The sequence below is a fragment of the Barbus barbus genome (genome assembly GCF_936440315.1).
Source record: "Barbus barbus genome assembly, chromosome: 17".
In the NCBI taxonomy this organism is placed as follows: Eukaryota; Metazoa; Chordata; class Actinopteri; order Cypriniformes; family Cyprinidae; genus Barbus; species Barbus barbus.
In genome coordinates, this window is record NC_136745.1 from 23854634 (window position 1) to 23870105 (window position 15472).

The 15472-nt window shown below is 36.3% G+C and overlaps 1 protein-coding gene across 2 annotated transcripts in view; it reads left to right on the forward strand.

The window, feature by feature from the left end:
- LOC306883404 (fibroblast growth factor 13) overlaps nt 1–14827 on the forward strand; it is a 117908-nt gene extending 103081 nt beyond the window's left edge. For both annotated transcript variants that reach the window (XM_079438633.1, XM_079438634.1), the window contains 2 exons: nt 7592–7790; nt 13149–14827. In XM_079438633.1, coding sequence (XP_079294759.1) covers nt 7592–7790; nt 13149–13285 — 336 coding nt within the window. In that variant the 3' untranslated portion in view covers nt 13286–14827. The remainder of the gene's footprint in view (nt 1–7591; nt 7791–13148) is intronic.
- The last annotated feature ends 645 nt before the right edge of the window (nt 14828–15472 follow it).

A 15472-nucleotide genomic window follows, 5' to 3' on the forward strand; every position in this document is an offset into this window, starting at 1 on the left:
ATGGTTTCATTTACTACACACATACTGAAGTGCGCATGACGCTCATGGTGTTTTCAGCCTCTGCTGCCTCGATATATGAGTAAATGAACACTGCTCTGAGAGTCACTTTTCTTTTGAGTGAAACTATTGTCATGTCATATACAAACAGAAACCTAAACGCCTTCACAGTAACTCGTCAAAATAAAAGTTCGGTTTAACTTGATGAAACCATGACAGAAATATGAATTAATGTAATGATAGTACTGCTACTAAAAATAAAATTATTATTAAAACATTGGTTTTAAAGGAATATTTGCCATAAAAATATTTACAATAAATTATTTAGCAGAAAAATGTAAATACGCAACACAGTATTTCAGTAAAAAAAATAAAATTATTAATTATTTTATAAAATAAATGCTTTTGATTGTTAATAGTTAATTAAACAATTAAAATGGAATCCAGAAAATTTATGGAAAACAGAATTTGGTATAAAAAAATATTTTGACAAAAAAATAAAACATATTTCATAGGGCCATAAAAATTTATATTTTGTTAAACTTTTAATAAATTGCTATTTAATATTGTTTCTGATTTCAATTAATTAGACATGCTTTTTGATTAATAAAATTTTACTTAACCATTAAAACAGGATCCAGAAAAATTAAAATGTAAAAAACGGAATTTGGAAAGAAATAAAACTGATTTCATAGGGCCCTAGTAGAGTTATTTTATTGTAGAGTCAATTATTTTGGCCCTCCAAAACTATTTTGGCTGAAAATTCCATTTATTTATTTTGCCTTTTTGGTTGAATATTTTCAGTTGCCAAAATTTTCGGTGTATCGCTAAATGAAAGTGTTTTTTCCCATGTGGCGACAGATAGATGGAATATTCCTTCTATTGAGCCACCGAAGCAACAGTATATAAACAGGGGATACTGTAGAGCTAAATGAGAGATTAATGTATCTCGCCCCATCACAGTGCACATTATCTGACTTTTCTTTGTTTCACTCCTCATTCCCAGCACTGCTGCAAGTATATGTGTGGTAATTCGATAAAACTGCTTCCCTTCCTCTGTTCTCCACAAGACATCAGCGGGTTCCCAAAAATACCTGCTGTGTTCTATGTATATAGCTGTTCTCTAGCGTTTTAAATTATGCCACTGCTTGCTGCAATTTTCATCAGTGTTGGTGATAAAATGGTATGGACAATTAGGAAAATGTGTTTGCCGTTTCTGCACAGTGCACCTCTCATCTAACACACTCCATCTGGAAGCCGTGTTACAGTATGTGGTGATGCCTCAGAGATTTAACAACTCTTCTCCTTCTCTGTGTGCACGGAGGTACAAGAACATTTGTACTGTGCATGATATTGTGGTACTTTCTTGTCTAAGCCAGTGATGTTAATAGTTCTTATGTCCATTTAGAGAAAGAGTACTGCATGTTATTATACCCACATCACATATGTTTGGACCTAGTATACCACAATTGCACGCAAAATAGAGGCTTTGTCTCTGAAATCGAACTGCACCTTGGTTATTAAATCAATACTGTTATGCACTTGTGGTAATGCATTGTGCCTCTTTATTGATGCTGAATGGCCTTAGTCTCAAGGTTCTGACAAACCATAGGAAATAACTGATTTATCTTAAAAAGCAGAGGAGGAAGATTGTGTTGAATTTCAGCATTAATAGATGAATATGATTCATTACTCTTTAAGTCAGTTGTGTCAGTTTATTGTTCCAGGACCAGCCCTTAAAGCAGCGGTCACCAATTAGTGAACCACAGTCCACGGGCCTCATTCATAAAATGTTGCACAGAAACCATCCTACATTTGATCTTACAGTCATCTCTCAATAATGCATACGTTTGATTCATAGAATGAACGTACGAACAGAAAACGCACGTACGTGTCTCTTTCAGATGTGAAATCTGTGAATCGCAAATTATCTTGAAATTGAATGGATTCTGCTATCTGCCTTGTAAACGACTCCTAATTAATGCCATTGACATATAAAATATCATCAATCATCATAATTTAGAACGTCATAAAAATTAGCGCTGGCGTGGATTTAAGCGTACGCACACTCTAAGATCAAATCTTAGAAGCATACACATATTTATAAATGAGGCCCCTCATGGGAGCCTAAGATTGGTTTCACTCAGAACACGTGCTGCTTTGGAGCAATTATTATATGTGCTATTCAAACACACTTAAATTCTGTTGGGGTCTGTAAGTTTTTTTTCTTATTATTAAAAACACTTTTTTTTGCAAATATATATTAAATTGATCAAAAGTGAGAGTAAAGACATTTATAATTTTACACATGATTTCTATTTCAAATAAACACTTTGAAAGCTTTGCATTACAGGAATAAATTACATTTTAAATATATTAAAATAGACCATTTTCAATTGTGGTAATATTTCACAATAATATTGTTTTTTACGTGCTTTTTGATCAAATAAATGTAGCTTTAGTGGGCTTAATCTTACTGACATCAAAATTTTTCATACTGTAAATTTAATTAAATTGAGTTGTTTTTAATTCTTTATAATCAGTAGTTTTGACTCTTTTGTCTTTGTCGGATTTGAAAAGTATTTTGGCAGCCAACGTGAACATTTAAAATGAAATTTGTCAAAGCTCACATTGCTTATTTAATTTCATAACCATATAACATTGACTATTTTAGAACCTTTATTTGTTCAAACCTTTGCTGGGAAGGACATTTAGAGAGGCATTTAGAAGCATTATGTTTTTGTGTTTTATGGATTCAGTGGTTAGCATGTGCCATTTACAGTCATCCCCGTTTCCTGCCCTCATCCTCTCAACATTTCACTCTTTTGTTTTTGTTTATAATGATAATTATTATTAATTATCCCTGATAATTAGCAATCCAGTCATTATTGAGAGCTGCTCTACATAATGTTTTTGTGCTCCATTTGGTCGTAGCTAATTATTATGACCTTCAGCTGAGACATTAACAGAATTATTAACAGAATAGCTGTATATGAGGCACAAAATATAGCAGTAATTTATTTGAACTGAGAGATACAGGATGTCTATGAGGGAGCGTTTCTCCAGACTGGAAGCATGAATAAGATGAGATGCATCCTTACTTAAAGTTCTCACCCTGACTGAACCCAACAGTGTCCTTACCACAGTGCTGATAGCTGACCAAAGATAATACATACGTCTTGATGACGTTTATCTCAAGCGAAGTATCGATCCCAGATCTGTCCCTGTATGTCCGCTCGTAGGATCTCACACATAATCAAACATTCTCATCAGGCTGACCGCAACCCCTCAGAGTGCAAATCCTTTTAACGTCCACACTTCTCAACCGCTTTCTGTTTTCGGGATATAGCTCAGAGCTGAGCCGACAGCCTGTCCCAGAAGAGGTGCGATGTCACGGCCGGTATGTGACATCAGGAGTGTTCCTGTCAGCGTGTGTGGGAGCTCAGTGTCTGTGTGAATCACCCAAAGCAGAAGGACGACTCCGGCCTGTACGTTGAACATTGGAGCGCTCCTGTTGGCACCAGCGCGGCTGAGAAACAGAGTGTCCTGTGATGAGAATGAGGCTTCAGGACTTTTATGGATACATGATGAAGAGACATTCTTAGCATTGCTGTTACAGTAGCTGTATATCTATGTTTGTTACAAATTCCCTTTAAGGCGGTCAGTGCACTCTGTGGCTGTCTTGGTAACACACCTGAGCAGCTATTTGCTAATTAGAGGGTGAGACAGGATTTTCAAACCTCTCCCGTCCCAATCCTGGAAGAATGACTCCCATTGCCGTGTTGTTGTTTTTTTTTTCCGTAATCTGTAAGTTACAGTAAAAATACAGTACAGATCACAGCGTGCCCACCTTAGTTGAATAAAAATCCAAAAGTTCTTTGTATTGAACTGAAAGCCAGTTTAAACAATGCACAGTGTGCATTGCACACACATTAAATTTCATGTAAATCATCCATGCTAACACACGTTTTCTATTTGAATTTTTTTTCATTTGAATGTAGACATTTCACTCTCTATAGATATATTTTTCATACACAGAGTTTCGAAGTTTCGAGACCTAGATGGCAGAAAGCGCATTCCGGTTTGCTTTAATTACCGTATTGACCCGAACATAAGACGACCCTGATTATAAGACGACCCCCCTTTTTCCAGATGTACCTTTTGGAAAAAGGCTTTTTGAAAACCAAATTTTGTATTTTACTGAGGAAAGAAAAAAAAAAATTCTTAAGTTATTTTCATATTGCATATTTTTCTTATCTTAATTTTTGTTTTGAAAGTATGGTAAATACTGGTAAAATGTACCAACAATCACATTTAAAAATATACACTTTTTGATATACCATAAAAATAACAGGTAGCCCATCTGAATTATATAACATTTAGGCTATCCATCTCATAGTAGCCTACCAAAATTGTATTAACAGTACAAGTATATGAACCAAAAAACCCACATTGAGCTTTTTGCCCATTGGATGTGTGCTCTTGGACTGTTTTTTATTAACAGTAGAAGTGAAATCTTATTGTAGTCTTCAAATATGGCTGTCCTGCAGCGAGCGCTACTGTTCTGCTCCACACTCCACTCATACACTTCAATAGCGCACATTCTCTAGGTTAACATTAGATTAAGCAGCCATGTAAAGTTGCTTCTACATACATCTTTCAGATGAAAAGGCATATTTGAGGTCGATGAATGATAGGTGGGCGTTTGGATGTCCTGCCCGATGTATTATATCACCACATAGACCAGCCGCGATCTGTCCGTCACGGACTGCGTCATTCAATTTTGACGCCACACCAAAGCAAACAGGAGGAGAGCATAAAGAGACAGGGCAACTAGAATTGAGTTCAAAATTAAAATATACAGTTTATAGTTTATTTATATAAAAGGTATATTTGTGTATAAACTCCCGCGGATATTTTTTCCTGTCCTTTCTCAATCATGTGATTTGTAGTGATTTTGTTTCCCAGCTCTATTCCTGTGACCCGCGGCATTCCTGAAAAAATGTCAGCCAATGTTCACTATTGAAAAGTTTGGGGTTAGTCGGATTTTTAATTTTTTTTTGGAAATTAATAATTTTATTCAGCAACATTTATTAAGTTGATCAAAAGAGAAAATATAGAGCTTTATAATGTAAAAAAATTGCTTCATTGAAACAAATTCTGTTCCTTTTAATTTTATATTCATCAAATATAAAAGTTCAAAGTTTGATCAAACCTCAAAGAATCTTGAAAATAATTTATCAAGGTTTTCAACATTGATGATAATTAAATGTTTTTTGCACCAAATCCACGTATTAGTATGATTTTTGAAGGATCATGTGACACTGAAGTCATGGAAAATTCTGAAAATTAAGCTTTGCCATCATAGGAATAAATAAAAAATTTTAAATATATTAAATATATATATTTTTTTCTCTCTCTCTTTTTACATTAAAAGTATCTCTATAAGGCTGAAATCTCCAAAATTATGAAATCTTTTACATTTTTTCGGAATCTTTTTTTAATTCATAAGTTTATCATGAAGTTCCCAAATCATGTTTAAAAACAGTCACAGCCAAACTTATTTCACGTTTTACAGAGTTAGATTGCACTAGATTTCAGACCAGTAAGCTTTTACTGGAGCTGTTCAGCACAATGCTTGATTAATAAACTCAGATTTAGATGGAAGAGATTTTAGCGTCTCATGTCTGGTTAGCTTAATCTTGATTGTCACAGGTATTGAAATTGTAGCCACAATATTCATATGCAAGCACACTTATGTAATTCATGGAGGAAGCGAGATGAAATAACACAGTTTGCTGTTATTTAATCTGCTCTCATGTATAAATCTCAAACCTGCTGTAGATTTTCTTTTTAAGTGCATCAAGCTCTCAGAGCTGAAACACTGAACACTTTCCCCTAGTGATGTTTGCAGAGCGACACAAAGATTATTTACCGTTTCTTTCTTCCCTTGGCTCTGATGAAAAACATAATTTGATTTACAGCTCTCTCTGTAATATTTCCACATCATTTGCCACACTCAAACAGTAAAGATTACAGCCACAAGACCCTGAGGTTCTGTAATCCATTTTAACAGAGCCGTTCAGTTTCTGCAACAGCAGCCCAAAGGCTCGGCGTGGATATTAATCTAACCACTTCTAATGACTTTCTGTTTGAATTTACTTCGCTCCTGCATTTAAAGAGATGGATATGGTACGAGCACATGGATTTGAAAAATCAAGCATTATATATCCATATGTGTATAATATTATCAATATGAGTCTAAAATGCATTTTTTACAAGGATTGTAGAAGCACTTCTTCATAGTGATGTAAGAAATATATTGCGTTTCAGCCAGTTACGTTTTGCGTGGTTCACCATGCCTGGACTAGCTGGAATATAATAAACAGGAAGTGTGGATCCATGAGCAGTGGGTGTGTTGTTGTGGCTTTACATAGGCATTGATTTATTTTGAATGCTTTATTGGGCAGGCAAATGAGTTAGACACCTCTTGAAAAGCAATTAGTTAGCCAGATAACATGCAGAATAACGTAATTTGCTATTGCTCCATGCACTGTCTCTGATCTTTTCACCCTCTTACACCGTTTGCAATATCCTAACAAAGCACATAGTCAATACAGGATCAAGCCTAGTGGGAGGTGAGCGTTTATAATGACTCAATGAAGTGCACACGGTGTCCTCGCACACATTCAATACGACCGGATCCATAGACGGAGCTGAAGAGCGATCCATCCCCAAACTCCATTAGCATGTTTATGCAACTCTACAACATAGATTGCTTTTGGAAGTGCTAATGAGAGAACGCATACAACAGACCAAGCAGGGAAAGTTAGGATTATTAGAGGGGGAAAAGCAGATAAAAGGGGAAGTAGTGATGTGAGGAGGATGGCAGAGGGACAAAAATACTTTTATTTAAATGTAAATAATTTTTTTATTTAACAGTTGTTTTTTTATTATTATTAAGGCGAGACACTGCAGGCAAAAACAGTTTTTATGCACCTGGCGATTTTGAGTATTTTCTTTTTTTTATGTTTTGTTCTAGACATGTATGCAAATTAGTGCATATTTCATTAGATAACACCTTATTTGCATATTTAAACATAACATTTCAGAAAACATTTTATACAAACAAATGTTTTTATCTCAATTGTATTTATTTTAGTACATTAAGGTAAACTAAATGAAGACAAGTGAAAGTTTTCTTTCTTTCTACCTGTAATAAAATATTCTTTGTATATATATATATATTTATTTTATTTCAACATTTTTTTTTTTTTTAGTTAACTATAATAACCCTGGTTTCAAACTGATTTTCCTCCTTCCCCCCTGATCTGAGACAGATAGTCCCACCCCAAAACTCATGCCATTGGTTGATGTTGTTTTATGTTTTATACTTTTGCAGGGGAATCAGTCTATAAAATGGCTTATAGTTGTCTTTGCATAATAACCTGAGAAATAAAATAATTTTTACTTACTCTTTTGTGTATATTTGTATCACCATATTACTTCTTACTATCCACTGTGTCACGTGAAGGATTTGAAATTTCAAACCTCATCTTGCATCTTTTTTTCTCCTCCCTCCTTTGCCCTTCAGGAACACTTCACACCAGAGTGCAAGTTTAAGGAGTCAGTGTTTGAGAACTACTACGTGACGTACTCCTCCATGATCTATAGACAGCAGCAGTCGGGCAGGGGCTGGTACCTAGGCCTGAACAAGGAAGGAGAGATCATGAAGGGCAACCATGTGAAAAAGAACAAGCCCGCTGCACACTTCCTCCCCAAGCCTTTGAAAGGTAAGTCGCTACCTCAACACATTATGTAGTTACTCTTATTGCTATTGACACAGTTAAGTTGCTGTATGAAATGATTTTTCAAAGCCAGTATCCAGCTCTAAAACATTTAATCGACTCAAAATGAGTGCAATCTCTATAAAAAGCTTTTTATAATCATGAATGCCTGGAAAAAGTCACTTGTTAGTTTGTGGGAACCCTGATGATTCATCTACCAGACAGGAAATAAAACACAAGGCACCTTTTATTGTATATTGTACCTTTTTTCATTGTCAAAATGGAATTCCATTATTTGTGCCCCAATGAATGCTCTAAACTACAGGCTCCGCACCTGTGAGCACACAATCTGCCCTTGCATTGTCCCTCCACCGCTACTCTCTCCACGCGCCTGAGGGGAACGCTGGCTCTTTGCTGAGGTGATGAGGTGTGGATAGCGGAGTCTGTAAGGAGCGCTGTAGACGCCAGCACAATCAGACAGTTTTAAGCGACGTCTGTGGCAGAAGGCTCTGGAATGATAAAACAGCTTTTGACAGCGCTGTACCCTTCCATCCAGGCCAAGGCAGCCATCTCAGAGCAGAACACAACAGAGCGTTGTGCAATTGTCAAAGTTCCTTGTAGCTTTCATCTGCCAGCTGCATACTTTCTTGTCAGCGAACACAGAGAGAGTGCACTCTAAGCACAAATCTGAGCTCTGGAAGTTTTTTGTTGTTGTTTTTGTTGCTTTGGAAAAAGGATGAATGAAAGCTTACATTTTAAAACATTAAGGCCCGGTTTCACAGACAGGGCTTAGCCTAAGCGAGGATTAGGCCATAGTTCAATTAGGACATTTAAGTACTTTTTATTAACATGCCTTAGAAAAAAACATTACTGCTGTGCATCTTGAGACAAAACAAAGGCACTGATATGTTTTAAGATCAATCAGTGCAGGTTTATTTCAGTTGAAACAACTCAGAATTACATTTTAGTCTAGGACTAATCTTAAGCCTTGTCTGTGAAACCGGGGGTAAGAGACTACGCATAAATATTACATTTGTTCCTGAGCATGTGCCAATTTCAAGGTAAACATTTCGTTTTATTGCTTTTAGATTGACTTTTAATGCCTTGCTCGTCATTTAGTAAAGACGCATAATTAGGATTTTTCTCTTAATGAAGATGAGACGGTTCTCCAAACTATGAGCTGCTTTGTTTTTATGTTAAGCAGTAACTTAACAAATGACTCATGCTGCACAAATGAGTTTTTGAACATAACGTCTGATAATGTCACGCAATTCAGCTACTTAGAGAAATCAATAACGCTTTTCATTGCTTAAAGAATTAAAACAAGGTCTTTTATTTGATTATAATTAAAAATTGAGGCTTAGCAGCTGAGAAACATTTTGTTCTCATTAGAAATGCATTTCCTTTTTCTAAAGAGGCTTGTAGTGTGGTGAGAGGATAATGGTGAGTGTTGGTAATGAAAAAGACAGCAGGAGTAATGCATTAGCTTGGAAGGACAGTCTGGTGCTACTGGCTCCACACTGCATTCACTGCGGAGATGCTTTACTAGAGCTGATTTCAGAGGCCATTGATTGAGATGTATGCTTTAAAAAGGTGAAATAGCAATGTAAAATACACCTATTCAAGGTATGTTTAGCCCAAAGGATGTTTACGGGGAAGCCAGACATTTTTTTTTTCCTTTTACAGTAGCTAAGTAGTAAGAGTAAGAAAGTCACACATTCAATAATTTAGATGCTTCACCTAAATTTAATCAGGTGTTTTAAAACTTGTGCAAATACATGAAAATATTGGTTACATTTTATGATACATTAACATACTGTTACGGTTGTAATCCAGAGAGGTAAACAAGACAAGGCAGGTATAAAATAATAAGCTTTACTTTCGACGACAACGAATGGTGTAACATATATAATCACGGACCCAGACTGAACAGAAAGGATGACTTAAATAGTGCAGCTGACGAGGGATGAACAGGTGATGGGCGTTAACTAATCAAGACTAATGAGCAAATTAATTCTAAACTGGACATGAACAAAACCAAACAAGGAAACACAGAAAAAGGCTGATAAAACAGAAAAAGACAAAACTCAAGTCCGATATCCTAACACATACGTTAATGCAGTAGTTTAATATAAAATAGCAATACTAATTTAATCTTAAATTTTAAATACCATTCAGAATTTGGCATTAGTAAGATTTTATGTAATGTTTTTCCAGTAAGCGTCATATGTTCACCTGTGTTTGATTTAAAAAAAAAAATCAATTCAATAAAAAAACATTTTTCCATTTTACTTGAGTCTTCAGTGTCACATGATCCTTCAGAAATCACTCTAATATGTTGATTTGCTGCTTAAGAAACAATTCTTCTTATCAATATTGAAACTTGTGCTCCTTAATATTTTTGTGGAAACTGTGATACTTTTTTCAGAATCATTTCATGTATAAACAGCATTTATTTGAAATAGAAATATTTCTGAACATTATGAAAGTCTTTACTTTTGATTTATTGGTCACACTTTATATTAGGTGGCCTTAACTACTATGTACTAACATCAAAAAGTAAGTACAATGTACTTATTGTGGCCATATTGCATTGCAAAACAATTTTGCTGCTATTGAGGTGGGATACGGGTAAGGTTAGGGACAGGTTTGGTGGTATGGGTAGGTTTAGGGGTGGGTTAAGGTGTAAGGGATGCATCAACAGTTTAATTATAAATGTAATTACAGAAAATAATTACAGATGTAACTACATAATGGTATTTTTAAAAATATAAGTACAATGTAAAAACATGTATGTACACAATAAGTGCATTGTATCAAATGATTAATTTAAATGTAGGTACATAGTAGTTAAGGCCACCTAATATAAAGTGGGACCGATTTATTTAATGCATCCTTGCTGAAAAAAAGTATTATTAAAAAAATCTCACTGTGCCTTTTAAACTGTAGTATATAAAAATTAGGGGTGACCCTGAATAGTCGAAGATTCAATGCTTTGATAGGAGGAGCCTGATTCGACTCCTAATGTTGGGGGTGCTCAAATGTCAGATTTCACATAGAACTACCTGTTTTCTCCCAATAAGTTAAGCCTATTAAGATAATGCTGTAAATAAAAATCTGAATAGAAAGAAGTTTTTAATTAATATTTTAACGTGCGTGAATAAATCCAACCACCCCTATATTGTAGATTCAAGTTTCACTTTCCATAATCCGTGACTGACAGAGGAGCATCTTGGCGGCAGGGATTTAAATCTTTAATAAGACTCAAATTGACAGTGAAAAACTAGATTTTTTCGATCATGTAGGGTACAAGTGATTTCAAAACATTTCAGCCGGTTTGTATATATATTGTATATATATTATTTATCTCATATAAGATGCATTTGGTTGAGTCGCGCTGCAGTAAAGCGCTTTATTGTACTACGGTGATTATCTCTTCAGCGAGCAGATAGCCTATAAGTCGTAATATTAACGTTATGTTGTATAAATAACGAAGCGTATTCTCAAAACAGAAATTCAGAACATTAATAACTTCTGTCCTATAATGAGAGAAACATTTCACTATTGTAAAAAATGTTGTGAATTCTTAGGGGTTCGCTGACGTTTAATGCTAACTATCTTTTGATCAAAACATAAAACATTATTTTTGTATCTGCAAGGTGTCCGTAAGTTAATGTACATAAATGAATGTATTACAGATGAAAATGAACTAACAGTGATCAATAACTACATAAAGAATTAAGATTAACCTAGAATAATAATGCTGGGAAAAGTTAATTGTCAACCTTGTGCATTAACTTGTGTTAACAAATTAAATGTTATTGCAAAGTGTTATCATAATCTTTCATGCAGAAAATCGATGCTTGTGTCAGTTATGAGTTTAGTTGTTGTCGAGGAGAGTTATGTAATTTGAAGAGAGAGAGGGAATTGGAATTTTGCTCGCTGCCTTATAAGTGTTTAACACTTCAACCATGTATTGCCATATTGACGCAGTCATACTTTGAAGCACACTGGTCCAGACGATTTGATGAGCAGGTATGTGACAGCCCAGAGAAAGGTCTACAGAGTGCACTAATTATGACCTGGCCACCGGTCTCCGAGACTCCTTCATCCCTCGACACTCGCTTGCACAACCAATACGTCAACTATCGATTCGTAGAGCTTTCCACTTAAGTGCTGTATCGATTACATGTTGCAGGCAGAAGAAGTTTTGTGTGAGGTTAAAGAAAGTCTTTGTGATGCTCCCTGCACTGCACATCGTTAAGATGATCAGAGAGGATGAATTTTAGCACATTGGCTACCTTGTGGATTTCTGGAGTGGTGATGTGAAAGTGCTGTCTGAAGTGCTTGAGACTGATGTTTGTGTCAGATAGCAGAAGTTGTGTATTCTATACAGCAAGACAGAGATATTAACTGTTTCTGTTGGAAAGGCAAGACATGGAGTGAAAGGGTGCATCTTAGAACCTTTTCTGCTCGACTCACGTTCTCTCATAATTGCTTTTCACAGTCTGTTCTGCTGTACTGTATCGCAGTGGTTTTGCCCTGTTTGTGGCAATTTAACAATTGAACAATTTTGACTTAATCTACTGTAAAGAGTAATATTTTGCAACATCAATTACCAAAACTTTTTATAAATTATATATGTACACTACGGTTCAAAAGTGTGTATGTCTATGTTTTTTGAAAGAAGTCTCTTATGCTCACCAAGACTGCATTTGTTTGATCAAAACTACTGTAAAAACAGTAATATTGTGAAATATTGTTACAATGTAAAATAACTGTTTTATAATATATTTTAAAATGTAATGTATTCCTGTGATGGTAACGCTGATCTTTTGTGTCACATGATCCTTCAGATATCTTTTACTGTCACTTTTGAATAAATGCATCATTGCTGAATAAAACTATTAATTTCTTTAAAAAAAAAAAAAAACTTACTGACCCCAAACTTTTGAACAGTAGTGTATATATTTGTCATATTCTAAACGTAGTTAGAATATGGCCCTGATTTCAGATTTTTCTGTTGTTTTTTGATAAATAAGAGGCTTAGACAATTACCAACCACTAGTCATTGATCACATTGAAGGTTGACATTTTCTGTGCGTATTTAATAAGAAAATGTCTAATTTGCAAATGGATAAATGCACAAACACAATACAAAAACAGAGATTTTTTTTATTATTGTGAACATTCTGTTGACTAAAACTGATGGAAAATGTTCAGATGTAAATCGCATTTAATCTGTGGCTTTCATGAAGTAAACAAGCACATTTGCACGTTAGCATTTCCTCTGTGCACATCTAACATGAAATGTGGGATGCTTTTACTAACCGCACGCTCTTTCTTTTGTTTCCTGTTTTCCAGTGGCCATGTACAGGGAACCCTCTCTGCACGACCTGACTGAGTTCTCACGTTCTGGTAGCGGCACACCCACCAAGAGCCGGAGTGCCTCCGCTGTGCTGAACGGGGGCAAAGCTGTGAGTCAGAACGAGTCAACGTAGCCCGGTTTACCTGGCCCGGCCCGCTACCTTACGCCTTCACCAAAACCTCTGAATGCTTGTGACTTCACACAGACTTCTCTCCAAAAAGCTCTCATCGGTTCAGGACAACATGACACATAACATAACCACTTGCAAACTACAGTAACATTTGATTGGACTTCTTTATAGTTAGCTCGTTTTTTGGTTCTGTTTAGCTTGTTTGTTTTTTTCTCGATCACCACTATAATAGCCTTTTCCATGTGAAACACAGAAATTGTAGCCTTTCTTACAATGGGACGTTGCGTTGCAGTTGAACGTCAGTCATCAAGGTTCATTTCCAAGCATCGCAGGTCCTGATCAAGTAATGCATTTTTTAAGAGTTCAGGGCAATCAGTGAGGGTTTTAGCTGCACGGGTGCGGTGGAAGGAAGGCACCCCTGTCCTCCATGCTTCCTGAGAATGAAGCGATAGAGAAGCGCCTATCCCGGTGCGTGGGGGGCTCTTGCGTTCTTGTGCACTCGCTCATGGGAATATAAAGCCTGCGTTCTGCTCACATGAAGAGCCAAGCTGAGCCTCTCCGAAGCAAGAGGCCACGGCTTGCTAATTGTTTGAATTAGCTGTGAGCTTTTCTTACTTTCTCTTCCTCTTGTTCTTCCCCAAATCAGTGTTTTTCGAGGTTTAACCGCGACTGGAGATCCAGCGCACCAAAGACAGAACTATGAGAGTTTCCCCTCGAGCCATCAGACCACACCGATACTTATTTACGCATGACAGGAAGCTTTTTCTGATTAGTGAGAGGTTTCAGTATTCGAGGAGATTGATTTGTGGTTCATGAGGGCTGTTCGATGTCACCCCTTTCGTCTCTTTTGCGTCCCGCTGTCCGTTTTCTGAGTTCCTTTAGTCTGTGTGTGCTTGTGTTTTTGCCTTTCCCGCACAAGTCGACTCTTTGGTCAATGCTGGTCACCGTTGCCGGTGATTTCCCAGACATGGCGGGACTCCCACCTGGACTGCGTTTTGTGTGTAAGTAATTTATGGTGGTGACAATTTTCTATTTAAATGAGCAAACAAAAAATGATACTGTGGAACTTAAGTTGGTTGAATTTTTTAGGGTATGTCTAATTTGTAAAAGTGAAAAAAATGGAGAAAACAAAATACAAAAAATAGAAATCTTGTACAGGGCATGTACAAATCAGGTTGTGTACAATAAGGACCCTTTTTGTGGCCTGTAGTACAGTATATATCCTTCCCCTCGGGCAACATAATGTCATACATGCTACACGGGGGTTCTTCTCTCTTCTGTTTCTTTCTGGGTTTCTTTCTTCTTTTAGATGAACATACAGTATCTGTTGCATGGGAGACTGCAGGGAGGTGAGGAATAGAGCTGCATGATGTAGGCTATGTGTATTAACTCCTCCCTGCATCATATGTTCCAAACTACCAGGATAAAACTGACAAACAACATGTATGTACTGACTGGCACTCTGCCACGTACCTTCAAGTTGTTTATTATTTGTTGTGTACATACAATGCACTGAATAAAATGTTTATATTAAGATATACTTTTAAAATGTGTCTTTGTGCTTTATTTGTTGGCTTCGATCGCTGTAATTGTATTATGATTCTACAGGCTGTTCACCGGGCAACTGCTCTCGTCTTTCTCCTTGCCAATTTGGTTTGTTCTAATGGCCTCTTACATCTTATTTTAATCTACTTACTTCTGGAATTGGGATATTAAAGAGTCATATTGTGCCAACAAAATCAAATGCTGAAGCGAAAGAGGGTTCAGATTGATACCACTGTGGGAATCAAAAAACTGTTACACTTTATTGCTGTTGTTGGAGCACTTTTGTGTTGTTTCCAGCGTGAACAAAAGTAAAACGGCACTTAGCAGAGGACCGTGTTGTAAGAAAGTGACAAATAGCACTGCACTGGGGAATGGATGTTGTTTTTGATGGTTTCCTGGCTGGTGCTGGCATGTATTTGAGCCAGTGATATAGCCAACTATATCCACTTCCTCTGGACTGAGATGAATTACCCCTCAAAAAATCTGCTCTTTAATTGCCTGCAGAGTCAAGACTACTACATGGCTTCTACTTTGTGAAGCAGTTCCATGTAATGAATCAATATGGTGGTAGACAGCTTTGTGACTAAGACTGAGTTCCCTAGAATAATATAGTGTGTTTATATTAGAAAATCTTATTATAGAGCA